This window comes from Bubalus kerabau, chromosome 4 (genome assembly GCF_029407905.1).
Source record: "Bubalus kerabau isolate K-KA32 ecotype Philippines breed swamp buffalo chromosome 4, PCC_UOA_SB_1v2, whole genome shotgun sequence".
NCBI lineage: Eukaryota > Metazoa > Chordata > Mammalia > Artiodactyla > Bovidae > Bubalus > Bubalus kerabau.
This window is the reverse complement of record NC_073627.1, coordinates 76989823-77016983: the sequence shown is the minus strand read 5'-3', so window position 1 is coordinate 77016983 and position 27161 is coordinate 76989823. Positions and strand designations below refer to the sequence as shown.

Here is a 27161-nt window from a genome sequence, read left to right as displayed (position 1 = left end):
CAGTTTTTTAAGGAATTTCCACACTGTTCTCCACAGTGGCTGTACTAGTTTGCATTCCCACCAACAGTGTAAGAGGGTTCCCTTTTCTCCACACCCTCTCCAGCATTTATTGCTTGCAGACTTTTGGATAGCAGCCTTTCTAACCGGCATGAGATGATACGTCATTGTGGTTTTGATTTGCATTTCTCTGATAATGAGTGATGTTGCACATCTTTTCATGTGTTTGTTAGCCATCTGTATGTCTTCTTTTCATGATATCCACTTTTATCAGTGTGAGACTGGTTTTGATTCGCAAAGCCACTGACGTTGTGGTCTTGGGTTGCGTTTTTCTGATGAGAATCCCTGTTGAACATCTTTTCATGTGCCTGTAAACTATCTGTATACCTTAACTTTATATCTTTCTTTTTTTTATTTACTTACACAATAGTATGTGAGTCTGATATTTACATCTATAGGATTGATTTGCCCTTACTCGTCTGCCTCTCTTGGAATAAACTAGTCATCCAGAACATCCAGATGGTTAAAAACTTAACCACAAGTTGTTTTCCCAAAGTTTAGCTGTCAGTCAGTTCTCTGGAATTTTGAATCATAGAAGGTTCAGTGAATGATTATAAAGCTCACTCATGAAAGTGCCAGAAGACTGTAATATGTCTAAGTAGTACTTTTTAAACTCTATTTATGGAGGATTTTAAGTTTTTTTTCCACCCCCTGCCAAGGAAATGTACTTTTAATTGGAAGGAAAATCAGATATATTTTCTTCCTCGTTCTGCCACTTACAATCCTGTGACCCCCAGGCTATCACCTTCTTTTTAGGGCCTCTGTTTCCTCACTGGGGGAATGTTAGTGATATCTAAGGTTCTTTCAAGGAAGGCTCAACATTCCCTGATGTATCTCATTACATCCTCAGCATCTACTATACTCACCTAGGGAATGGTGGGTTTCCCTGATGGCTCAGATGGTAAAAGAATCTGCCTGCAATGCAGGAGACCTGGGTTCAATCCCTGGGTTGGGAAGATCCCCTGGAGGAGGGCATGGCAACCCACTCCACTATTCTTGCCTGGAGAATTCCTATGGACAGAGGAGCCTGGTGGGCTATAGTCCATGGGGTTGCAAAAGGGTCGGACGTGACTGAGCGCCGGAGCACAAGCACACAGGGCGTGGTGATGGGTTAATGCCATGTGGCAAGTGCACAAGTGAAGGTACCTCTCCAAGTCTCCCGCCCGTGTCCTAAACTAAGGCCAAAGATCAGTTGGCAGCAACATTGTCTGCAGCTGGGAAGGATCCCTGCACTGAGCTTTTTACAAGGAGCACAGTTCACTCGGTAAATGTCTCCGATCTGCCCACCCATGCCTACTGTTTAGTATTTTTAGTGATTTACTTTAAAATTCTGGTGCCCAGCACTCCCTACCCCACTCCCACTCCTCCGTGCACAGAATGTACCTGTAAGGATCATGCTAAGTGACCCAGCTGGTATTTCAGGATGGGTTAGCTTTGAGAAACACCCATTTCTCTACCAAACAATTATCTTTTCTTTCAAAATGTGCACAGATGTAGTGAAGGGTTTCAGGGATAGTACAAAGGTCTCTTTTTGGATTCCTTTTGTTTAAGAACTGTCCCTGGGTCCCACTTGATTCAGAGGCAAAGGTCAGCAGTTCTGGCCTCAACACAAGTGTTCAGGAAGGACAAGTGCTGAATGAGCTGCACACTCGCTGCTTAAATATAACATTTCCCCTGCTTTCCTTTCTTTTTTAAAAAAAATCTCTTTTCTGCTTTTCTTTTCCTCTTTTTATCCTTTGCCTCCATGCAGTACCACCTTATTCTGTGGAACAGAAGAGGCAGCAACCCAAACATATTTCCATGTATACACTAACCTTTCCTCTTTCCATAAAAGAAAAAACCTAGGATAACACTCCACTCTCTCCAGAACAATCCTGTTTGTTCATTCCTCTCTTTTATTAGTATTGAATGGGAGTTAGATAAAACAGAAGAAAGGGAACAATGCAGAGCAGATAGGAAAGGAATTGAAACCATGGGGTCTGTGGTTTCTGTGACTGTGGAAGTAGACAGGATTCCCTGGCCAGTTGGTGTGGTTTCTAGCAAAATCACAAATCTCGGGATAATTTAGGGCCTGCAGATCCTGCAGTAATAATACTCGAGGCTTGGGGATGGGGTTTGAGGGTTCTGGAGAGGGTCAGGCAGATCTACATATATCCCTGATGCCTAGATTCTACTCTGGTCTGGCTTGTCCCCAAGGCAGAGATCCTTCTCCTCACACCTCTCTGGCTTTCTCTTTGTGGTCACTTTGGCTCCCTCTTGGGGTTCCTGAAGCACTGGGAACTCCTATAATGTCATTTGAAATACAAATGATAAAGTGAGTGAAACTGTGGAGTGGCTCTGATTTCCAGAACCCTCCAGGTTTAAAGCAGGGGTTGGGGGAGGGGGGCGGGGAGTAGACATTGCCCAACTTCCAAGCAAAACCAGTTTGGGGTTGCAAAAACACAGCTGCTCTTGCTTTCCACTAACCTGGGGCTCAGAGTGGCAAGGGACATGTGGCAGTCAATGCCCAGCCCAGGCCACTGTGCTGGCTGAGGCCTAGAAAGAAGGAAAGGCAACTCAGGTATTCAAAACTGAGGCTTATAGGAGGATTTTGCAGGCCTGCAAGCCTCCTGGCTTTTTATCAACACTAGGGATTGCTTGGTAGCCTCCAGCCATCACCTCCTTCAGATGAGGAGTTGCCACACCTAGAGAGGTGGCCCCAAGGAGCTGGTAGAGAAAGCCAGAGATCAAAGCCTAGCTCTGCCTCTAACTGGATGTTTGCCCTGCAGCGAGCTATCCATGTCTCAGAGCTGCACTATTCTCTGCTGTAAAATGAGAGTAATGATAGGCTGAAATTTACAGAGTTGTGGCCAGGGTTATAGAAGATGGTATGAAGTCAACGGTACATCCTGATACTTAGTAATTAGTAATTGGTTCGTCTGTCTCCTAACTTCTGCAAGTAAGATTTCCTTCATTTATGTACTGAAACTAGATAATTATGTAGTTTTTGAAGAAAAAAGGAGGCAGATGGAGAGTGCGTTACACAACATATTTTCTACAAGAGCCACACTGGTCACCACATGTGACTGAATGAGTGAAAGCCACTCAGTCATGTGTGACTCTTTGCAACCCCATGGACTGTGGCCCACCAGGCTCCTCTGTTCACGGGATTATCTTGGCAAGAATACTGGAGTCGGTTTCCATTTCCTTCTCCAGGGGATCTTCCTGACCCAGGGATCAAACCCAGGTCTCCCACACTGCGGGCAGATTCTTTACCATCTGAGCCACCAGGGAGACATATATGCATCCTGAAATACCAGCTGGCATTGTAGGATGGTAGGAACAGCAAGAATCATGTAAGACTTCCAGAGCTCTGCTGGGGGCATCTGTAAGCTGTGTTGAGTCACTTCAGTCATGTCTGATTCCTTGCAACCCCATGGACTGTAGCCTGCCAGGCTCCTCTGTCCATGAGATTCTCCAAGCAAGAATACTGGAGTGCGTTGCCATGCCCTCCTCCAGGGGATCTTCCTGATCCAGGGATCAAAGTTGCGTCTCATGCCTTGTGCATTGGCAAGTAAGTTCTTTACGGCTAGCGCCACCTGGGAAGCCCACATTTGTAAGCTTCAGGGAAGCAAACTGACATGTTGAATCCTCACCGCATCATGGCAGATATGGGTACAATTTAGCAACTGGTTTGCCCATCGAATTTTGGCAAACTGACCCCCTTTAGGGCTTGACAGAGAAACAGGAATGATTCAATGTTACTTAAGACTTTTTAAAGGTATGACCTGCCCACCATGCCTGGTTCAGCAAAAGGTCCCCACCACTTCCAGAGTTTCCTGGCCCAAGTTTTCTCTTTAGTTTCTTACCGTTCCTCCAAAACATCTGCCAGGCTGAGTGAGAACGCAGGGCAGGGCTCACCCATGGGCGTGTTTGGTTTGGCCATTATGGTGCAGGCCACTCAGTCGTTCAGGAAAATTTAGTTACCAACATTTGTAAATCAAGAGAGTTTGGGTGGAAATCCAGATTTCCAGCCTCACTTGAACACTGTCCACACTGGGCTGGCATTCCTGCATGCAGCCTGTGGCTGGAGCCAAGTGGTTGCTGCTCCCTTGGCTGGGCAAGCAATGCCTGAGCTGCCTGGCCGGGTGCTGCCTGCTTCCCTTGTTCAGGGTCCCTTCCTGAACTGGGGTGGTGTTTTGGTTTCATTCCCTCACCATCTTACACATCTCCCTTCCATGGTACCTCACCGCCTTCTGAACTAAGTGAGCGTTCCTCGCCTGACCCTCCACACCGCCCAGCAATGATTCTCAGACTGGACACCTTCTAGAGACACCTGGGATATTATTGGGTCCTGCTGCTTCCCCAGTCCCTTCTGATTCAGCAGCTTGGGGAGTGGGGTTGGGACAGGAGTCTATTTTTGACAAGAACGATCCCCAGGTAATTCTACCGCAGATGACCTGGGGTGCGTGCTTTTGTAAATAGAGCTGCAGCATGCCCCAGCGTCCCCTGCTGGCCTTTCTTTAGTTTCAGCTCCAGAATTCCTAGAGAAGGCAGTCCCTTGGCCTTTAGTCTCCCCCACCAAATTGCAGCTCCAGCAAAAACCACGTGGGATGGGACTTCCACGGCGGCCCACTGGTTAAGACTTTGCCATCCAATGCAGGGAGTACCTGTTCGATCCCTGGTTGGGGAGCTAAGATCCCACATGCCTTGAGGCCCAAAAACCAGGACATACACAGCAGAAGCAATACTATAACAAATTCAATAAAGATTAAAAAAAAAAGTGTGTCCAGGGGAAAGAAGCCACTCCTAGCAACAAGGTGCTGATCAGATCCGTTTCCCCGCCCCCACCCCACCTGCTCCACCTCTACACAGACACACACACACTCACACACACTGTCTCTCTCACACACACATGCCTTTCCACTGCATTCTCTCTCCATTACAGGTGCCCAGACCATCCTGGCCCTCCTGCACGGGGAACTCCAGGAAGGCAGGGCTACTCCTCACTCAGCTGCCTCTCATCAGAACGGCCCAGCACTGGACTTCAGACAGAGTGAATGAACACATTCTCTCTCTTAAGTTTTTAACTCATTTTCAAACAACTTTATTTGTCCTCAGTTTAAAATGCAAACAATACCAAAGGATATACGATGAATGTGAGTCGTCCTCCCAGTTCTGACTTTGAGGCCTCTGTCCCTCTTCAGGGGCTTCCCTCTTGGCTCAGACAGGAAAGAATCTGCGTGCAGTGTAGGAGTCCCAGGTTTGATCCCTGGGTTGGGAAGATCCCCTGGAGAAGGGAATGGCAACCCACTCCAGTATTCTTGTCTGGAGAATCCTGTGGACAGAGGAGCCTGGCAGGCTACAGTCCATGGGGTCGCAAAGAGTTGGACACAACTGAGCAACTTTAACTCCCTCATTCCCTAAAGGAACCAGTCTGTCTTGTGTCTTGATGAAAACATGGGCCTGTCTCTGGAGACAAGGGCCACTGATCACTGTTCATCCTCACGGACAGTTGTTTTCTCTACAAACGGTCCTCGGTTTACAATGGTTCAGCTTACAATTTTTTTTTTTTTTTTTTTACCATTTTGGTGCAAAAGCGATAGGCATTCAGTAGAAACACACTTTGAATTTTGAGTTTTGATCCTTGCCCGGGCTGGTGCTACGCGGTACTGTACTCTGCTGTGATTGCGAGTAGCTGTAGCCGCAGCTCCCAGTCAGTCACGCCATCACTGGGGTGAACAATCTCACAGCCGCTCTGTTCTCAAACAGCCACTCTGTTTTCCATTTTCAGCACAGTAGTCAATACATTACATGAGATATTCAACTCTATGTTAGGTTATCTTACCCAAACTGTAAGCTAGCGTTAAAGAGTCCTGAGAATATCCACGGTAGGCTTGGCTGAACTGTGATGTTCAGCAGCGTAGTACATTAAATGCATTTCAGCTTATGGCATTTCCAATTTATGATGGGTTTGTCGAGATACATATCTTTTCATTTTTTTTTATTTTATAGTAATATGTTGATCATTTCATATCAGTCATCCCCAAAATAGGTTGAACAAAAGTTCATATTTATTCATAAAACCTTGGATTAAGTAGGGAAATTTTACTATTCTTGTATAGTAATTAAGACTGAAGAGTGGACTGATAAGGATTTTCGCCAAAGCGGTAGATCTAGAAAGCAAGTCTTCCAGCTCCTACACTGGAGTGTTTTGCTCTCAGTCGTATAGTTACTTGAATCACTGTTTATCTGTATGGTTCAGGCCAGATCTTTTTTGTTCACCGCTTACAATTTATAAAAAGGTACAGGAGAAGTTCTGCCCAGAGCTGGGGTAGAGGGTCCTCTCCAGACTTACTTGGGAGTCTGGCCTTTTATATATCCACCAGGTACCTTAAAGATTCCTTGATGTGAACACACTCTTGCTACCATTATGTAAAAGTGAGTCCAGAAGACTTCTAACTAACAAGTTTATTTAAAATGCTGCAGAGGCAGTTACGGAAGAAAACAGCTGTTTTCAAGCCTGCTTTCCCAGAGTTCAGGTTTTATGTAGTTGTACAATGTCACCTGCTCCTACCTCTTACCTCCTGTCAAGCAAAGCATGAATCCAGCTCAGGTGTTCATGTGTTTGCAATTTCCCGTGTGACACTTCCTTCATTTCCCTTCTGCCTCATGTCTTATCAGTGCAATCATGTTGGAAAGTTGTAGATATAAGACAAAAGAAGTTTGGAATTGTACACTCTTGAGAGGTGAATGCTAGCTTTCACAGGAACTTCACAGAGGTCATTTTCTTTGCTAAGAATATCATTCTGATATTCATTTGTGTCCCACCTTCCCACCACTCTGAAAAGATAATAAGTGATTTCTTGAAGTCAGTGTGTATCATAATTGTTAAAGAGGGCAAATACTCATTGGAATAAATAAGATCCAGCTTTGAGAAGAGAAATTAAATGTTCTCTGTCCTTTTCAGGGACACCTGGTCATCAGGAATCATGAGCAACCCATTTGCACACCTTGTTGAGCCTTTGGATCCTGCACAACCAGGAAAGAAGTTCTTCAATTTGAATAAATTGGAGGATTCCAGATATGGTAGGTACATGGCTCTTTGATATAAATGCTCTGATAGCAATCGGCATATCAGTTGCATAATAACTAAACTACCTAATAAATCAGCCTTTAGGAGAGTTGGAAGAGGGAGTAGCAGAGAATGGCTGAATGGTCTTGGATTAACCACAGAAATACACACACACACCCTTCTTACATTGCTCATTTTCAAGTAGATAATGATTATATACATATAACATTTATGTAACACTTGGTATAGAGAGTGTTTGTACATGTATATTATTTAATCTGAATAACAAGCCTGTCAGGCTATATTCAAAAACATTAAAAAGTCCTGAGGAAGCTGAGGCCCAAAGAGAGTCAATGATATGGTTAAATAACAGCTATGTAGGTAGGAGGCAGCCAGCGGCAACAGTCAGGCCGCTGGGTGGCAGATTGGCCCTAGGACAAGCAGTGGCAGCAGAGAGGCCGGGCAGCCCTGCACTCCTGGGTTTCCTCTGTCAGTCAGCTCCAGCCAACAGCTCCAGCAGGGCCTTTGCCCAGGCCCCCGGGTGGAATGTTGGCCAACACGCCCAGCAGCCAGTGAAGGTTTACACGCTCAGCGAGAACCAGCAGTGGGACAACCAGGGCACTGGGCATGTCCTCCAGCTACGTGGAACAGCGGAAGGGCATGTGCCTGCTAGTCAGGGCCTGACAAGACATGGGCCACTGGAGACAGGAATGGCAAACCACTCCAGTATTCTTGCCTTGAGAACCCCATGAACAGTAGGAAAAGGCAAAAAGATATGACACTGAAAGATGAGCCTCCCAGGTCTGTAGGTGTCCAGTATGCTACTGGGGAAGAGCAGAGAAACAGCTTCAGAAAGAATGAAGAGGCTGAGCCAAAGTGGAAAGGACGCCCAATTGTGCTGTGTCTGGTGGTGAAAGTAAAGTCCGACGCTGTAAAGAACAGTATTGAATAGGAACCTGGAATGTTAGGTCCATGAATCAAGGTACACTGGATGTGGTCAAACAGAAAGTGGCAAGAGTAAACATTGGCATTTTAGGAATCACTGAACTAAAATGGGAATGGGAAAAGTTAATAACGATGATTATTATATTGACTACTGTGGACATGAATCCCTTAGAAGAAAATGGAGTAGCCCTCACAGTCAACAAGAGAGTCTGAAATGCAGTACTTGGGTGCAGTCTCAAAAATGGGAGAATGATCTCTGTTCGTTTCTAAGGCAAACCATTGAACATCACAGTAATTCAAGTCTATGCCCCAACCACTAATGCCAAAGAAGCTAAAGTTGAACAATTCTATGAAGACCTACAAGACCTTCAAGAACTAACAACAAAAACAAAAAATGTCCTTTTCATCATAGGGGACTGGAATGCAAAAGTTGGAAGTCAAGAGATACCTGGAGTAACAGGCATGTTTGGTCTTGGAGTACAAAATGAAGCAGGGCAAAGGCTAACAAAAGCTTCACCAAGAGAACATACTGGTCAGAGCAAACATCCTTTTCCAACAACACAAGAGACAACTCTACATATGGACATCGCCAGATGGTCAACACCAAAATCAGATTGATTATATTCTTTGTAGCCAAAGATGGAGAAGCTCTAAATAGTCCGCAAAAACAAGACCTGGAGCTGACTGTGGCTCAGATCATGAACTCCTTAGTGCCAAATTCAGACTTAAATTGAAGAAAGTGGGGAAAACCACTAGACCATTCAGGTATGACCTAAATCAAATCCCTTATGATTATACAGTGGAAGTGAGAAATAGATCCAAGGGATTAGATCTGGTAGACAGAGTGCCTGAAGAACTATGGACGGAGGTTCATAACACTGTACAGGAGGTGGTGACCAAATCCATCCCCGAGAAGAAGAAATGCCGGAAGGCAAAATGGTTGTCTGAGGAGGACTTACAAACAGCTGAGAAAAGAAGAGAAGCGAAAGGCAGGGAAAGATACACCAAACTGAATGCAGAGTTCCAGAGAAAAGCAAAGAGAGATAAGAAAGCCTTGAGTGAACAATGCAAATAAATAGAGAAAAAACAACAGAATGGGAAAGACTAGAGATCTCTTCAAGAAAATAGAGATTCCAAGGGAATTTCGTGCATAGATGGGCACAATAAAGGACAGAAATAGCAAGGACCAAACAGAAGCAGAAGAGATTAAAAAGAGGTGTCAAGAATACACAGAACTGTACGGAAAAAGTTCTTAATGACCCAGATAACCACGATGGTGTGATCACTCACCTAGAGCCAGATTTCCTGGAGTGTGAAGTCAAGTGGGCCTTAGGAAGCATTCCTACAAACAAAGCTAGTGGAGGTGATAGAATTCCAGCTGAGCTATTTCAAATCCTAAAAGATGATGCTGTGAAAGTGCTGCACTCAATATGCCAGCAAATCTGGAAAACTCAGCAATGACCACAGGACTGGAAAAGGTCAGTTCTCATTCCAATCCCAAAGAGTAATGCAAAGGAATGTTCAGACTGCCACACAATTGTACTTGTTTCACATGCTAGCAAGGTAATACTCAAAATCCTTCAAGCTAGGCTTCAGCAGTAAGTACATCTTCCAGATGTACAAGCTGGATTTGGAAAAGGCAGGGGTACCAGAGATCAAATTGCCGACATCCACTGGATCAAACCAGTCAAACCTAAAGGAAATCTACCCTGAATATCCAATGGAAGGACTGATGCTGAAGTTGAAGCTCCAATTCCTTGGCCACCTGATGCTGATTCACTGGAAAAGACCCTGATGCTGGGAAAGACTGAGGGCAAGAGTAGAAGGGAACAACACAGGATAAGGTGGTTGGATGGCATCACTGACTCAGTGGACATGAGTTGCACAAACTCAGGGAGATGGTGAAGGACAGGGAAGCCTGGCGTGCCACAGTTCATGGTGTGCAGCGTGAGACACAACTTGGCAACTGAACAGCAACAAAAAGAGCGGAAGAGGATGAAAACACAAGCCTGTTTTGTCCCAACTCCTGTGCTTTTCTGCCTTTGTACTCGTGCCTTCTCTGGATAGTACTAGTGAATAATTCTTATGTATCAAGTTGAACCACTTCTTTTATAAGCAAAATAACTTTTCTTAAAAATTACCATTGTCTTATTCTAAAAAACATGGTTATCAATGACCATACTCCATGGAGTTTAGGTATTTATTTCCTTTGAAAGGTATATATGACTATTCTTTGGTCTTATTTTAATCATCGTAAAGGGGTTATTTTCTCATTTTTTACACACTGAGGTTTCATAACAAATACTACTCTGTATGTGTGTATGTGTATTTTACTAACAGTAATATAGCAAATTAAATAATCTAGACTGATTTCCTTCATGATAACTTAAGGGAAGCTCTGTTATTGGATTCCAAGGCTAGGCAGCCACTGGCTATGAAAGAATTAACTGTAATATTTTACTTTTGCCTAGGCTGCAGGTATTTTCTAATAACTGAATGTCTCAAGCCCATTCAATATTCTTATATTTCATATCGTTGAAATCAGTTTAAATTTACTGTCTTTCCTTGTTGAAAGACTAGCGGGGATGTTGCCTTGTATCAAGTTTGGATGGAGATTGGCTTTAAAGAGCTCTGATAATAAGATGTCTCATGGATTTTTGTTTGTTTTGTTATGCTTTCTCCTTTTATTCCTAGGATCCTTACCATTTTCTATCAGAGTTCTCCTGGAGGCAGCCATTCGGAACTGTGATCAATTTTTGGTGAAGAAAAATGATGTTGAAAATATCCTGAATTGGAAGGTCATGCAGCATAAGAACATAGAAGTGCCCTTTAAGCCTGCCCGAGTCATCCTGCAGGACTTTACGTGAGCCTCGTATCACCTTACTCTCTTCTCTCCCTCCCTTATTGGCCTGTAGAGAAGGCTTTTTAAAGGCAAAAACAAAAAAACAACACAGTGATTGTGTGATTTTTCACTCAATATTCAGAGACACTTGAAAGCAAAAGAGGGCGGTCATCCCAGATGGCAAGAGATAATCTCAGGGATGATACTCATCCACCTTTTCCAGTGGTGGAGGTCATTGTCCTTGGTCTTGAAGATCCTAGCCCTCAGTGTACTAGCAAAAAAGGTGAAAGAGACAGCATGAAGTGGAACTGTCTTAGAATCTTTTCTCCCCCACATCCTGTCACCCAGGGAGCCAGGTTTTAAACAGACATCCTTGGAATGTTGATATGTATCACCACAGGGGAGACGTAGTTTGCAAGGCCTGATGTGTTGCTGTTAAGTCTCTGCTCACACCCTGCTAGTCCCAAGAACTGCTTCCCATCACAGCCTCGCTTTAAAAAAAAAAAATCTATTTGTTTATTTGTTCATTTTTGGCTGCACTGGGTCTTTATTGCTGCCCTCGGGCTTTTAGCTGCAGTGAGCAGGGAATACTCTATAGTTGTGGTATGCTGGCCTCGCATTGCGGTGGCCTCTCTTGTTGCAGAGCACAGGCTCTCAGCACATGGGCTCCAGGAGCTGCGGCTCCCGGGCTCTAGAGCACAGGCTCAGTAGTTGTGGCACACAGGCTGAGTTGCCTTGGGACATGCGGGATCTTCCCGGATCAGGGACTGAAGCCGTGTCCCCTGCATTGGCAGGTGGGTTCTCAATCAGTGGGCCACCAGGGAAGCCCTTCACCCCTTCACAGACTACCTTTTCATTTTTTTAAACAATATTATTTTATTCCTTCTGGCGACCAAATTTCATTTTTTTAGAGGATGATTACTCATATTTTAGTCTCTAATATAATAAAAAGGAAGGATGCATTTAATATAAACTTGATTCACAGCCGCTTTTCTGAGTTACATCCATTCCTTTAAATTTGAAGTTGAAGGGTGTGATCTCTGTCTTGCCCAGGACTTTGGTAGCCCACCATGTGAGTAGGGAACAGTAATAACAGAAAAAGTTCCCAAGTTTTTAAGTGCCAGCTTTCTGACAGTTTCTCTGCCTAAACCACATTGGTTGTGAACTTTAATGCAGGAATAAAATTGCGTATAGAGGTACCACTCAGCCATGATGCTCATTACCGATGTGATTTCCACTCAAGGAAATGTATTTAGCAGCTTTCACTTTTCTGACGTCTATCATTTGCTCCACTGGTGAGATAGCCCTCCTGCCAATATTTGCAGTAGAAACAAAAGCTGGAAAAAACCCGCATAACACTTGTTTAACAGATTTGTCTTCTGCTTAATTCTCCCATTTCTTAGGGGTGTGCCAGCTGTGGTTGACTTTGCTGCCATGCGTGATGCTGTGAAAAAGTTAGGAGGCAATCCAGAGAAAATAAACCCCATCTGTCCTGCTGATCTTGTCATTGATCATTCCATCCAGGTTGATTTCAACAGAAGGTGAGAGACTAGGATTAATATTTGGGTTTTCTGCTTTGTGCAAAATCTTGGCGTATAAGTCTTTCTTGTGTGTGTGTGTATCGTTAAATAAAAGAAGAAAAATCTTTAAAAGATATATTCAGAAAAACTCAAACTTACTATATATTTTCCCTTTAAGTTTTTTGGGTTGTTTTTTTTTTTTTTTTTTTTTTTTAGTGATGGGGACATTAATCTTTTTTTTCTTTCTATTTACTTCCTTCGGGGGAGCAGGCTGTGTTTAAGCTTGAAGTTTGGGTGAAAAACACAAACAGATTTCTGCCAGGAGAGCTTGTTAGTACAAGTATGTGTGTGACCTTAAAAGAGTTTTGGTGTTTTGTTTTGCTTTTTCTAACCACTGGATCCTTATTACTCTTTTAATTCCAAGTAATTATTTTATATCTAGCCATCTCTGCCTCTCCACACGAGTGTCCATAATGTCCGTACCTTTCTTTTCCACTGTTCCTTCTACTGTTCGGGATACCCGCTTCTCTCTTCCTGCCATAACCCTACCAGTAAAATCTCAGTGTCGGTAGATGATAAAAATGTATCTCTTACACATCTACCAATTAGTTGGGAGGTCCACTAACCTCAGCTGAGTGCGGTTGGGCAAGTGTGCCTCACCCAGCCTTGACTGGGTTGACTGCTTACACTGCACACCTGCGGGCAGCTGGGCCTGCCCCATTCTCTGCGGGCTGCTTTGGGAGCCCAGGCTAAAGGAGAAAGCAGCTGTCTGGGCATCACAGAGGCTTGAGAGAGCAAGCGGGAACCTGCAGTATCTCTCGAAGCCTTGATGAGGGACTGACGTCTGATCACTTCTGTTCACAATGACATTAATCAGAGCAAGGCCCACGGTCGAGCCCAAAGTCAGGGGTGGAGGCATACACTCCAGTAACTGCAAGATTACACAACAGGGATATGAATACATGGAGGGCAGCCAGGTACTGCTAGAAGGCTGATACCTTCACCTAGAAATATAACTAAGTAAAATTATTTCCAACTTTAGATAGAACCTTAGTTAAAAGGAAATAACTGTTCTGCATACAATGCTGGGAAAATTAATTCTTTGGTAGAAAAAACAGTACCTATGATTGAAAGCATTAATATTTTTAAAATTAAATTATCAAACATTTAGAAGAAAATGTAACTTTATATGTGTCAGATGTCTTGATGAGAAAGACTTTTCTCAATTGAGAGGCAATGAATGAAACAAAGGCACAAAAACTATAGATGTAAGGACTTCAAAGCTAACAAGAGATAACTTGAACAATATTTTCAATAGAGTTAATAGCCTTAATATATACAGAGTATGTGTAACCTATTTAAAAAAAGAAACAGTAAAACCCAGCAAATAAATGGGCAAAGGAAAGTAGACATGTCACAGTAAAAGAAAATGGTAAACAGTATATAAAGCCTTTTCAACTTTACAAGTAATTAAAAGGTAAATTAAACCCTTGAGATACCATTTTCTCTTATCAACATAGTTAAGATTAGAAAATAAATGTTATTAATTATAAAGGTGTCATGATGGAGACACTTTTATACACTGCTGATAGTGCTGGAAATTAGAAATAATGAAAGCACTGTGTATTTGGATCGTTAGAAATTGGCATATCCTTTGTCCTGCGATTTCTACTTCTAAACATACCCTTTATAGATTTCTGAAATTCAGCAGAAGCTTAGTGACTAAATAGCGCTCTTTAAAGTATTATTTATAATAGAGAAAACCTAAAAGCATTCTAGGTGTCCCAACAAAGGAGAGTGATTTATTAAATTACATATATCCTTAAAATAAATATATTAAGTAACCTTTAGGGTTATATTTAAATCCTTAATAACACTTGGAACATGCTCATGTGTTAGCTCAAGGAGCCAGGTAGAAGTTGCCTGTGTAGAGTGATCTCAGCTCAATGAAAAGCTGCTGCTGCTAAGTCACTTCAGTTGTGTCCGACTCTGGGTGACCCCATAGACGGCAGCCCACCAGGCTCCCCCGTCCCTGGGATTCTCCAGGCAAGAACACTGGAGTGGGTTGCCATTTCCTTCTCCAATGCATGAAAGTAAAAAGTGAAAGTGAAGTCGCTCAGTCGTGTCCGACCCTCAGTGACCCCATGGACTGCAGCCTACCAGGCTCCTCTGTCCATGGGATTTTCCAGGCAAGAGTACTGGAGTGGGGTGCCATTGCCTTCTCCGCAATGAAAAGCTAGGCAGAGATTAAAGAATTGGAAAGAGAGGTGCCAAACTGCTAAGCAATTGTAACTATTCTTTATTTTTACAATAAGAAGCTGATGTTTTTATACTAGAAGTTCATTTAAGAATGTGAAACCAGCCACACAAAGGGAAAAAAAAAACCCAAAACCTTTATTTGCTTTCTTGGCAATTTAAGTGGGTTCCATATAGCCTTAAGAGAAACGTAGAAACTGGTCATTCTCAAATTAGTATTGACAATATCCAAACCAGAAAAATTCAGGAATAGAGAGAAATCTGCTTTGTCTCCTGAACTGTCAGTTCTTGGAACAAGCAGACTGGATACTTGCCAGCTCTTTCCTTTCCTTTGGACTCTAAACCCATCCTTAGGCTTTCCCCGCCCCCTTAAATTACATGCGCTCAATCTAATATTTTGATTTCAAAGGGAAGAGTTAAAAATACACAAACTATTGTCCTATTGAAGAGTAAGTACGTTTCCTAAAGTCCCACTTCAGAAATGAATAAAAAGTAAGCTCACAAAGGCAAAGGAGAAGAGGGTGGCAGAGGATGAAATGGTTGGATGGCATCACTGACTCAATGGACATGAATTTGAGCAAACTCTGGGAGATAGTGAAGGACAGGGAAGTCCATGGGGTCACAAAGAGCCGGACACAATTTAGCGACTGAACAACAACAACCTCACAAAATCATGGGCCACTTTTATCTTTCTTGAAGACTCTCATTGGCCTTCATGGATTTACCTTTATTTCCCTGGCCTGGAAGGTAAAAGTACTGGTGGAGACAGAATTGCAGTTGTTTTAATGTCTGAAGTTATTTGACTCAAAACTCAAAGAACTCCTGACTCTTAAGTAGGTAAAGAATCTGAATCAGCACCAACTGTGACTTGGTTTCCTCTATAAGCTGTGACATCTATCAACTCTGGTTTCAATTTTTTATGGACCTTTTTCATTTACACTGTAACACTGAAAATATTGTTTTGAAAAATGCAAAGTCCAAGGTTGAGCTTTGATCCAAAATGATACTAAATCTAGCAAACACTTGTTTTTTTTAATTCAAGAGAAACATTTCTGTGAGAAGCATTTTCATTGCTAGTGTTTTGTTTTTATTTCTTGAGTTTGGTTTTGCAATTTGACCTCCCAGTCTGTTTCCTCATTTTTGTAAAGAATTAAATGTGATACGTCTCAGCTTTTGTGGAACTCTGTGCTGTGGGCTTTTTTCCAGCTATTTCCAGAAATGCACTAGTACAACTGAGTAAGGGGTGGCAGGATGGTGAATTTTCTCAGTTAAGTATTTCTAAACTTTTTCCTTGGTTTGAATATTAGTAATTGGCTTCACACTATCTTTAGGGATCAAGGATCTAACTAATGCATTATTATAATGTTTTGCAAAGTTATCTCAGAAATAACCTTTTTTAAAATCCCAACAAGAATATAACAGTTTCCAACCAGATTTCAAGCATGTCCGAACTACAAACTATTTCCTCTATAAATATTTTCTGTGAATTTCTGGAGTACCATTAAATGTAATACTCAGAAACTTTGAACTACATCCAGATCTGATTTCAACTTATGTAAATAAGGGGACATTTCCTCTTTAATCTGTGAGGCCATTCACATTCAGAGATATTATTAAAAACTCACCAGGTTGGGTAAATGTAGGGCAGTTCTGAGTGGTGGAAAACTCTGAATTCTAGGTCTGTTTATTCATTTGAATAACTAGAACTAAGTTAAAGAAAGAGCCAAGGTTAGCATGAAAGTTGTTCTGTTTTAGTGACTAAAAGGGTTGTTGTTGGTGGGCTTCTTTTTTTTTTTTTAGCTTAGAATTAACATATCATAAAGCAGCCTATGCTTGTCCTGTGACTGTGTCATTTATATCAAACTGATGGTCCCAAAATTCTGCGAGTTAAATGGTCTTCTTCCAGCCCTGCTTCTGCTGTAAGGAGCTCTGATATCCTTCTAGAGACAGGAGGATGAGGCATAATGACTGGGAGTCCATGTGTGCTCAGAGTACGGCAGAAGAGATGGAGCAGGGCCTACATGATTAAAAATAATGTTCCAAGATGCCTTTCCTTTTTTTTTTATTAAAAATAATTCTATTTAACAGACCTATTGTGTGCTAGTATTTGTTCAAGAAGCAGGTTAGTCTCAAAAAGCAGAGAGATTAGAGAATGCATAGCTTGAATGCAGTTAATAAGTGTAGGAACGAAATTTCTAACTTGGAGAGTTGGGAGATTCTTCCAGGAGTATCACTTAATCTAGGTCCCCAGGAATGTTTACCACAAGGAACTGGAAAGGCATTCTACACAGAGAGAACAGAGCATGCGAAGGCATAAGGAAAGTGTGGTGTGGGAGAGTATGAAGGCCACAGTGCTGTTGAAGCTGAAAGTTTAGACTGGAGGATGGGAGAGAGTGCATGAAGGAAGTCTGAGGTCAGACTGAAGGACCTTGTGTTTTAAAGAAAAGGATTTGTACTTTATTTAGAAAATGGGATCCCCTGGCAGATTCAGCATGGGTTGTGATGATCTGTATTTTGGAAAACCAAATTCTGGTGACAGTACAAAAGATAGGTTGACTAGATTGAGAGAAACAAGACCGGAGGCTGTTTCTGGAATAAATACTCTGATAGCTGTAGGTACTAAGTGGGAGAAGAGGAGATCATTAGATGAGGGATGGACAGATAAGGACAAGAAGGAGATGCAGGGAGGAAGGTCACACATTAGGATTTGACCTGTTGCATTTGTGGTGCCCAAAGTGTTCCTGGTGTAGATGCTCAGGATACATTGGGAATATGGATCTGGACCTGAAGACACAGGTGGGGACTGGAGGGATGGAGCCCTCAGTGTACTAGGATGAAAGTGGAGGGATGGAGCCCTCAGTGTACTAGGATGAAGGTGGAGGGATGGAGCCCTCAGTGTACTAGGATGAAAGTGGAGGGATGGAGCCCTCAGTGTACTAGGATGAAGGTGGAGGACCTGAAGTCACAGGTAGGGACCGGAGGGATGGAGCCCTCAGTGTACTTGGGAAAATTATCTAATCTTTCTGTGCCTTGGCTTCCTCGTCTATACATTGGGATAATAGTAGTACCTACGTGAGGGGTTGTTACGATGATTGAGTGAGTTCATGTGTGTAAAGTCTATATGCCTCTTGCAATCTTGCATGTTGGCTCCTGCTCTAATTATTATGGTAGTTGTTGCTATTACAATACCAGCACCACTGCTGCAGTTCCTGGAACTCCTACTGCAAGGAGACAGTATAGCGATTTAGAACATCGATTCTGGAGTCAGACTGCCTGGGTTTCAGTACCAATTCCATCATTTACTTGCTGGATAGTCTTGAGCACCTTACCTTCTGTCTGTCTCCTTTTGAAAAAAATGTGGATATTAGTTGCCCCTAACTTGAAGGGCTATTTTGAAGACTAAATTAGAAAATAAATGTAAAGCACTTTAGTGCCTAGCTCTTGTAATGTCAGTAAGTGTTAACTACCAATTAGTGAGGTCTGACTTGGCTCTTAGCTATTAATTTTACTGTCCTTTCCTATGTTCATTCAGTCCATGACACATAGTTTACAAATGCCTCCTGTGTGCTAAGCATGCAGAGTTACCACTATGACTTACTCTACCTTGACTCAAAACAATGTAGTTTGATTATAAAAATTCTAGAAAAGCTTCCTGATGCTCTGCATTGTCCATGTCCCTCCTGATGGATGGAATGACTTTGAGCAAACCTTGGCATGTATTTTGGGTTTTATACATGTTTTTGGGTGGTGCCATCTGCCCTGTAAACCTCCATTTGGAGGATAGGAGGTTGTGATCCTACAAATTCCTGTGCCTCCTGGCATCACTGGGTTCCTGTCCCCAACATAAAACAGATGAAAATGCCAGGCCCAGGCATGGCTCAGCTCAGAGGGGTGTCATAACAAAGCCACAGATGAGAAAGGTGTATGGAAAGAAGGCTTCTTTAAGAATCTAAACTGCTGTTCTCCTCATAAATGTCTTAAGTCTGTTCCTAAGACTTAGACTTTATGATTAGAATAGTTTTTACTTAGATTCACTCAATGTTTTCTACCTACCATGTTTAAAGACATTGTAAAAAAAATCACCTGAATCAAAAATAAAGTTGTTTTTCCTTTAATTAACTCTTCTTTGCCGTGTGAGTATATGCATTACCACCCAACAGGCCTACAGATGATATGCCATTTGGTTTATTATCATCAATAACTTTGGTAACATTTCAAGCCTTAAAATTTATTTGTTTAGTTGTTCTCTTTGACAGGGCAGACAGTTTAAAGAAGAATCAAGACTTGGAATTTGAAAGAAATAAAGAACGATTTGAATTTTTAAAGGTATGGGCAGAGCTTGGTTCCATTGATTGATTCTTCATACGTGTGGGGCGTGAGGGAGAGGTGAGCTGCGTAAACGTGTGTCTGGCATTCACAGTGTTCCTCCCATTTCTCAACCCTAGTGGGGCTCTCAGGCCTTTCGCAACATGAGGATTATTCCACCAGGCTCAGGAATCATCCACCAGGTGAATCTGGAGTATTTGGCAAGAGTGGTCTTTGATCAGGATGGATATTACTACCCAGACAGCCTTGTGGGCACAGATTCGCACACCACCATGATTGATGGTTTGGGTGTCCTTGGTTGGGGTGAGTGCTTTTTTGGGTTTCTATTCCGTATATGCTGATCTATGGCATGGTCTTCGATATACTTTGATCCCATTACATTCCAGCAGCATGAATTTGAGTGACCAACAAATATCGGAGAGGTATTTTTGTCTGTTTTGCTTACTGCTATATTTCCAGTACCCTGAAAAGTGTTTTGTGCCTTTTACGCAGTCAGTATGATGTTTGGAAGAATGAATTGGAACAAGGGGTTAGGGACATTTAAAATAAATGAAAACCACCTGGAGAGTTTGTTAAAAATGGATACTCCTGACCCTCACTCTCCTTTTCAGTGTGGAATCGTGGGGATTTTGATCTAGATATCGGGAGACCACACTCTGAGAAACACTTGTTAAAAATTCTGTAGAGGGAAATAAAGGAAAGATAACAGTTCTTTATGGAAATATAACTTTGCACTAGTAAAATACTGTAAGTGGGTTGACTACTTATTAATGATACTGAACTATGCCTGAGGAGTCATGAAACCATTATTACATACAGGTGTGGGTGGTATCGAAGCAGAAGCTGTGATGCTGGGCCAGCCAATCAGCATGGTGCTTCCCCAGGTGATCGGCTACAGGCTGGTGGGAAATCCCCACCCCCTGGTAACATCCACTGACATTGTGCTCACCATCACCAAGGTAACCAAGTGCTGCCTCTTCTGGGGTCTTAGAGAGTCTCAGTGACAAACTGGAAGGAAGTCCTTGATGGACTCTCTCTTGGTTTCCATGTGCTCTAGAAATGCTAGGAAACAGTACCTTGATGACTTTAAAAGAGGCGCAACAAGGTGAGAATTCTGTGGTCAAATTTCAGATCTGCTGCTGCATGGATCTTTTTATTAAAAAAAAAAATGTTTTTGAAACCGTGAAATAGTTTAAATACGCAGAAGTTAAAATGACACTTATATGCCCACCGCATAAACTTAACAGATGGTACCATTTTGCTGTTTTTGCTTCAGAGCTGTCTCTGTATGTACATTTTTTAAAGAAGTGAAATGTAATGTTTATGGCTGAAGCCACCCTTCTCATTTCTAGAGATAATCACTATGCTGAGGTTGTACAAAATCATTTCCATGCATATGTTTATACTTCTGTACTTTTTCCATGTGGTTCTTCTTTGTATGTAAATAACAAACTCTTTCTATGAATAATTTCTGACTTTTAAAATTTCTTTCTCTGTATTTAAGTTACATTATTGTAACGGATGTTTTCGGAGAAGGCAACGGCACCCCACTCCAGTACTCTTGCCTGGAAAATCCCATGGATGGAGGAGCCTGGTGGGCTGCAGTCCATGGGGTCGCGAAGAGTCGGACACGACTGAGCGACTTCCCTTTAACTTTTCACTTTCATGCATTGGAGAAGGAAATGGCAACCCACTCCAGTGCTCTTGCCTGGAGAATCCCAGGGACGGGGGAGCCTGGTGGGCTTCCGTCTATGGGGTCGAACAGAGTCGGACACGACTAAAGCGACTTAGCAGCAGCAGCAGCAGCAACGGATGTTTTTCCAAGCTGGAAAATACTAGGTTTTTGTTTGTTTTTTTTTTTCTCCTTGTTGGAAGTAATCTTTTATGATGATTTGCTTGCTTTGCAGAAAGAAGGCAGTTTTATTTTGAAAGATTATTAGAAAAGTAATTTTTTTTATTACTAAGTTTTTTCTGGTTGTATAGTTTGGAGGCTTGGGGTATTTGGGATGGATACTATACTTTTGATTTAATCTTCATGGAAATCAGAATTGGATATGTTTGAATATTATAGCTTATCAGAGATGTCCACATCGTTCAAGTGTAGAGTAATATAGGCTTTACCCACAAAATTTGGCAGAATTCCACATAATCAGAAGAGCCTGTCTATGTGGTTGTCCACACTTCATGAAACTGATTCCATGCAGGCCCAAGCTGGTCACTGATGCTGCAGCTCTGGCTGATGGCTTGCATGGAAAAGATGTGGGAGTCAGACTGCCTGAATCTTTCGGTTACCTTATACCTGTTTTTAGGATATTCATTCATTATACACTTGGAAACAAGGCATTTGCTTACTCAGCAAGTGCAAATCGTAACTTATTTAAGTTGAAAGAATTTATTTAATCTTTAGAAAGTTTTCTCATCTTGAAAAACTTTTCTTAATATTGTGTTTTTATATTAATTTTCCTTTTTCAAGAACTGTTTTGAAATAATTTTAGATTTATAGGCGAGTTAATGTAAAGGTAATACAGAGTTCTGTTACCTTTCTCTCAGCTCCCCCAGATGGTAACATCTTATATAACCAGAAATAGTAGTCAACATTGGCATGCCATTTTTAACTAAACTAGGAACTCCACCAGTCTTTTTAGTAATGTCCCTTTTCTGCTCTAGGATCTCCTACAGGGTACCATGTTGTATTAGTTGCATTGCTTTTTAAGTTTTATTTTTAAAAGTAATCTATAACATGTGCTCAGTCGTGTCTGACTCTTTGTGACCCCCATGGACTGTAGCCTGCCAGGCTCCTCTGTCCATGGAATTTTCCAGGCAAAAATACTAGAGCAGGTTGCCCTTTCCTACTCCAGGGGATCTTCCCAACCCAGGGGTCCAACCTGCATCTCCTACATTGGTAGGCAGATTCTTTACCACTGAGCCACCTGGGAAGCCCATAATCCAAAATATATTGGGCTAATTTAGTTTGTGTTGACTCACAAGGCTAGTTTATGAAAATTGCAAGGGGATAGTTCTGCATTTTAAATAAGAGTTTTCAGGACTTCTCTGTTGGTCCACTGGTTAAGACTCTGCCCTCCCGATGTGGGGAGCACGAGTTCAGTCCCTGATTGGGGAACTACGATCCTGCATGCCGCCTGGCATGACCATAAAGAATAAATACTGAAAAAAAATGTGGGTTATCAAATCTCAAATTCTGTTATTATCCTGTTGCTCAGCACCTCCGCCAGGTTGGGGTAGTAGGCAAGTTTGTCGAGTTCTTTGGGCCAGGAGTAGCCCAACTGTCCATTGCCGACCGAGCTACAATTGCCAACATGTGTCCAGAGTATGGGGCCACTGCCGCCTTTTTCCCAGTTGATGAAGTTAGTATCAAGTACCTGGTGCAGACAGGTAAGTGCAGAACCCTGAGAACAGAAGGTCCTTTGTATAGTTCAGAGAAAGCTGAGAATCGGGGTGCTACCTTCTGCCTCTGTCCCTCAATTAAACAGTAGAGGCATCACCCTAAAAGAGAAGGGAAGAGATGGTGGGGAGGGGGAAGCTGCAAACTACGCCCAGAGATAAGATTGGTTTCTGTGATCTAGAGGTGGTCGCTGAACCTCTTACTGATCTGGTACTGAATTTCTAACATCTATTGAAATGAAACAAATGGTTTTAGAGAAGGCGAACCCTTTCTTAAACGGAAACCTAAGAGAAATTTCTCCCATGTGTTTTCATGGAGAGGGTGACACGGGGCGTAGTGAACACTGGAGCGCAACAACAGGTCACGATAAATATGCTAATGAAAGCCAGGCAGTCATCCATTACAAGATCCATGCTGACAGCTGATGACCTTGACAAGTCAGTGAAAGTGAACAGGCAAACAAAAAATGCTGATCTGATGTGGATCCAAGAATCAAGCTCTCCACCAGTCTTAATTTACTGTCAGAGAAATGGGAGGACTGCATGTCCATTTGGGCAAACATGCGTATTATCTCTTGCAACCAGGAGCTTTCTGAATGAAACAGCAGAGCATTTGGGTCATATTCCTGGTGATACAGTATCATGAGTTAGGACTTTGAACTTTGGAGTTAAACTCAGCTTTGGCTCCTGGTTCTGCCATTTACAGCCTGTGTTCCATGGAAAAGTTATTTAATCTTCTTGAGTCACTATTTCCTCATCTATACATGAGGATAATAATAGTGTTTGTCTCAGAAGGTCGGGATAAAGGATTAGGTATTGAAATAATGCATTGAAAAAGTATAGCCCACAGTGCTGGGCACACAGCTTATGGTTTGTGGTAGGAGATGGGGGGAAATTACTATTTTAACAGGACTAATGTAGAATGTTGAGGGTCTATGGCCAGTTGAAGGCAGATGCATAGGAGGGGCACTTTGGCAATTTGCTGAGCCTTAGGAGCCTCTTAATTAAGAACCATAATCAGGACTTCCCCAGTGGTCCAGTGATTTAAGTCTCCATGCTTCCAATGCAGGGGGCATGGATTTCATCCCTGGTCAGGGAACTAAGATCCTACAGAAAACAGTCCCTTCGGTAGAACAGCAGATTGGTTCATGGTCCCTAGTAAACAGCAGCATCAGTTGGAAGGTCAGACTATGGGCCTTCAGGCTGCAGTGTCAGCAGAGGGCTTGGAGTGTTTTAAGTGAAACCCCCATTATTTATTCAGTTGCTGCTAAAGGTATTAGTTTCATCAGAAAATACTGACATCTGTTACTTGTTCTTAAAATGCCCATTAGGTCGTGACAAAGAAAAAGTAAAGCATATTAAACAGTATCTTCAGGCTGTAGGAATGTTTCGGGACTTCAGTGACTCCTCTCAAGACCCAGACTTTGCCCAGGTATGGGAGCACCTCTAATTGAACACGTTTCCTCTTCCTCAAGCCTGTGGTTTTAATTGTGGAAGTTTTTCCTAGGGGGGTGTACTTGTAGGAAATTAGTCACTGCCAAGTTATCACAAAAAAACAGTGTTAAAGGCTGAAAAAATAAAAAAGATAAGGAATTGCAGACATAACAAAGTAACATAACTTCCCCCGTTCTTCCTGGCCATTAAGTTGAATGTCTCCTTTTTTGATTTATTCCTCTTACTTAGACGACCCTTGGATAAGAAGTTTAGAAGGACTGGATCTATTTAAAGGCTGATAAGCTCATCAGAATTATAGATGGGAAAGAAATGAAAGTGCAAGCCAATCAACTAAGTGTGAGCCAATCAGTTCAGATTTATCCACTGCTTATCTTTACTCATTGTCTAGGGTGCAAACTAAACCCACATTTTTCTCTACAGCCAAGATCGGAGGGTAAACCAGATGTGGGACTATTATTTCCTTTCCTATTATTCATACACTGAGGGAAGGAAATACTCCATCAGACTAGGGCCCATTTCTTGGCATTGATGCCTTAATGACAACATCCCCCAAGTCATCTTAGAAAAATTACAGTGGTTTATCTGTCGTTTCAGTAGGAAGCACATCTCAGACTAACTTAAGCAATAGAAAGGATGTATGAGCTCCTTTATAAAGAGGGCCAGGTGGAAGACCACAGCAGCCATAGTGCCCACCCTGGTCTTTCCGAGAGTGGGCAAGGCTTCTGCCTGTCTCATGCTACCAAAGTGCTCATCTGGCTCTCTGGAAATTCCCTTCAGTGTTAAAAAGGGACCCTGACTTTCTTGGTTTTGAATGTGGTAGTTTGGTTTGTTAGTTTTTATTGTGGTGGTGTAAATTCTCTGGCACAGCTGTGTTTTTTTCTTTGTGGGTATAATGCCCGTTCTATGGTTCCTTTTCTTCTGGGTGGACAGGTTGTGGAGTTAGACTTGAAAACAGTCGTGCCTTGCTGCAGCGGACCCAAAAGGCCGCAGGACAAAGTTGCCGTGTCTGATATGAAAAAGGACTTTGAGAGCTGCCTGGGGGCCAAGGTAGGGAGCTGGGAGAGGTGGGTGGAGACCCTCCCCATGCCTGGCTTCTTCATGCACAGGCTTCTTTTCACGCCTCTCGATGATGAATCTTCCTGAAGCCTAGTACTGAAGGCCTTTCCTCTCCAAACTGAACCTCTTGGTGCCTCCTCCCACCTTAGCTAAGAGCTGAGCAGCTTCCTTATAGCCCTCTATTGCCTATAAACACACTCAACCCTCCTTTTCATTTTTTTCTAACTCTCCTTTTCCAAAGCATATCCACTCTTCACCTGACTCTCACCACAGCGTTCACTCTGCTTGAACAAGCTATTCTGGCCACTAATTTTGTTCATGCCACCCTTGCCTACATGCCCTTCCTCACCAGCATGCCCCAATCTCTCAGCTCCTCCACAGCATGACCTCAGATCTCATAGCACAAAGTCATCTCTCCCTCATTTGAACGTTCTGGCATCAGTCTAAACCCCTGTGATGGCGTTTCATATCCTTTAACTTCATTGTTGGTACTTTATATTATTTGCACGTCTGATTCTTTTACTAGACTCTTAAGTTTGAGGATAGGATTTATGTTGCAGTCACCTTTGTATCCCACACAGTGCTCAGCAGAGCATCTTGTACACAGCAGATTTTCAATGAACATTTCCCAAATGAATGATTAAGATTTGTGATGGGTTTTATCCATGGGACATCAGCATTTTACCAAATGTTCAGCTGTACTGTGTTCGCCTCGTTGCTCATGCTTGAATCTGGCCAAAATGGCACTTTTTTCTAAATTTCCTTATGGTTAGTGTCTGTGCCCTCTGTCGCCATTAAATCTGTACTAATTTGCTCCAGTTAGACTAACTTTAAGCTAAATTTGTAGTTTTAGCATTTCAGTATTTAAGGTGGGAAGGAGGTAATTGTTAATAATTTCAAACCAAAATAAGATTCAGAAATCATGACTCCCTTTTATATTTTAAAAGAGGAAAGGGAACTTTCATTTTTCTGTAGCATTTCAGAGTTTACCAGCTGAGATGTTTATGTTTTAAGAATTATAATTACCAAAGTGCTTCTTCTCCTTCCAAAGTGAAAACTTTTGACCATATATATATTTTTTTCTTTTTTTCTTCCTATAGCAAGGATTTAAAGGATTCCAGGTTGCTCCAGACCATCATAATGACCATAAGACCTTTATCTATAATAACAGCAAGTTCACCCTTGCTCATGGTTCTGTGGTAATCGCTGCCATTACTAGCTGCACAAACACCAGTAATCCATCTGTGATGTTAGGGGCAGGTAATACATCTGCTGGTCATGTGGACGTGTGGGTGGGACTTCCCAAGACATAACCCAAGGGCTTAATTAACTTCTATGTATGGGGCTTCCCTGGTGATTCAGAATGCAAAGAATCTACCTGCAGTACAGGAGACCCAGATTTGATCCTTGGGTTGGTAAGATCCCCTGGAGAAGGGAATGGCAACCCACTCCAGTATTCTTGCTGCAGAGTCCTATGGACAGAGGAGCCTGGTGGGTTACAGTCCATGGGGGTCACAAAGAGTCGGACATGACTGAGTGACTAACACTTTGACTTTCATAGTTCTCTGAACCTTATCCTTCCCAGATGCAAAGACTAATTGGCCTAGAAATGTTTATTCAATAAATAGTGCCCAATACAAAATATTTAAAGTAGTATAGTCTTTAGAATTAACACAGAAAATAAGGAAAAGAGAGGAAAGAAAGATGAATTTCTGGTAAAGCCTAGAATCTTGTGTCAGATTTTAGAAAAAGGAAAAAATGTTTTCATGCCACAGATTGTTCTTCATAAAATCCCTTTTTATACGGTGGCATTTAGTCTTAGATACCTTGTCAAGTGCATCTGAATTAGCACACAGGGCACTTGGTTGATACAACTTATCTGCCTATTATGCAGTTCTGGTTATTTAATGTTTACATGCAGAGTTTCATTAATGTAAGGTCCCTTTAGTTTCCAAATTTTAAAACATCCCGAAGAGTTCCTCTTGTGTCCACACACAAATAGTTCTTTCTTTATGAAGTAGACAGGTGCATAAGGAAAACTTTCTTTGTCCAAGAATTCATATTTGCCCCCTAAGCTTTGGACAAACAAGTTTCCTTAAAATAAGACCCCAGCTTGTCTGTAGCTTCTTGTCTCTTAATACCCACACTCCTTATTTCTTTCCTACTTCCATGAGATGTCCTAAGTCAGAGCACCCAAGTGTCCCTGTAGTACACAGCCTCTGGATTTGCCAGAATCAAGTGACCCAGC

At 42.3% G+C, this 27161-nt stretch overlaps 1 protein-coding gene across 4 annotated transcripts in view; it reads left to right on the top strand.

Annotated features, from left to right (window-relative positions):
- Positions 1–27161, top strand: part of ACO1 (aconitase 1) — a 66583-nt gene that overhangs the window by 19005 nt on the left and 20417 nt on the right. For 2 of the 4 annotated variants that reach the window (XM_055577812.1, XM_055577813.1), the window contains exons 2-11: positions 7007–7125; positions 10751–10919; positions 12302–12439; positions 18931–19000; positions 19120–19303; positions 19820–19959; positions 22222–22393; positions 23734–23834; positions 24788–24904; positions 26014–26173. In XM_055577812.1, coding sequence (XP_055433787.1) covers positions 7029–7125; positions 10751–10919; positions 12302–12439; positions 18931–19000; positions 19120–19303; positions 19820–19959; positions 22222–22393; positions 23734–23834; positions 24788–24904; positions 26014–26173 — 1348 coding nt within the window. In that variant the 5' untranslated portion in view covers positions 7007–7028. Of the gene's footprint in view, positions 1–3471; positions 3611–5067; positions 5196–7006; positions 7126–10750; positions 10920–12301; positions 12440–18930; positions 19001–19119; positions 19304–19819; positions 19960–22221; positions 22394–23733; positions 23835–24787; positions 24905–26013; positions 26174–27161 lie in introns of those variants that run through there. The other 2 variants (XM_055577809.1, XM_055577811.1) reach the window with 2 other exon arrangements.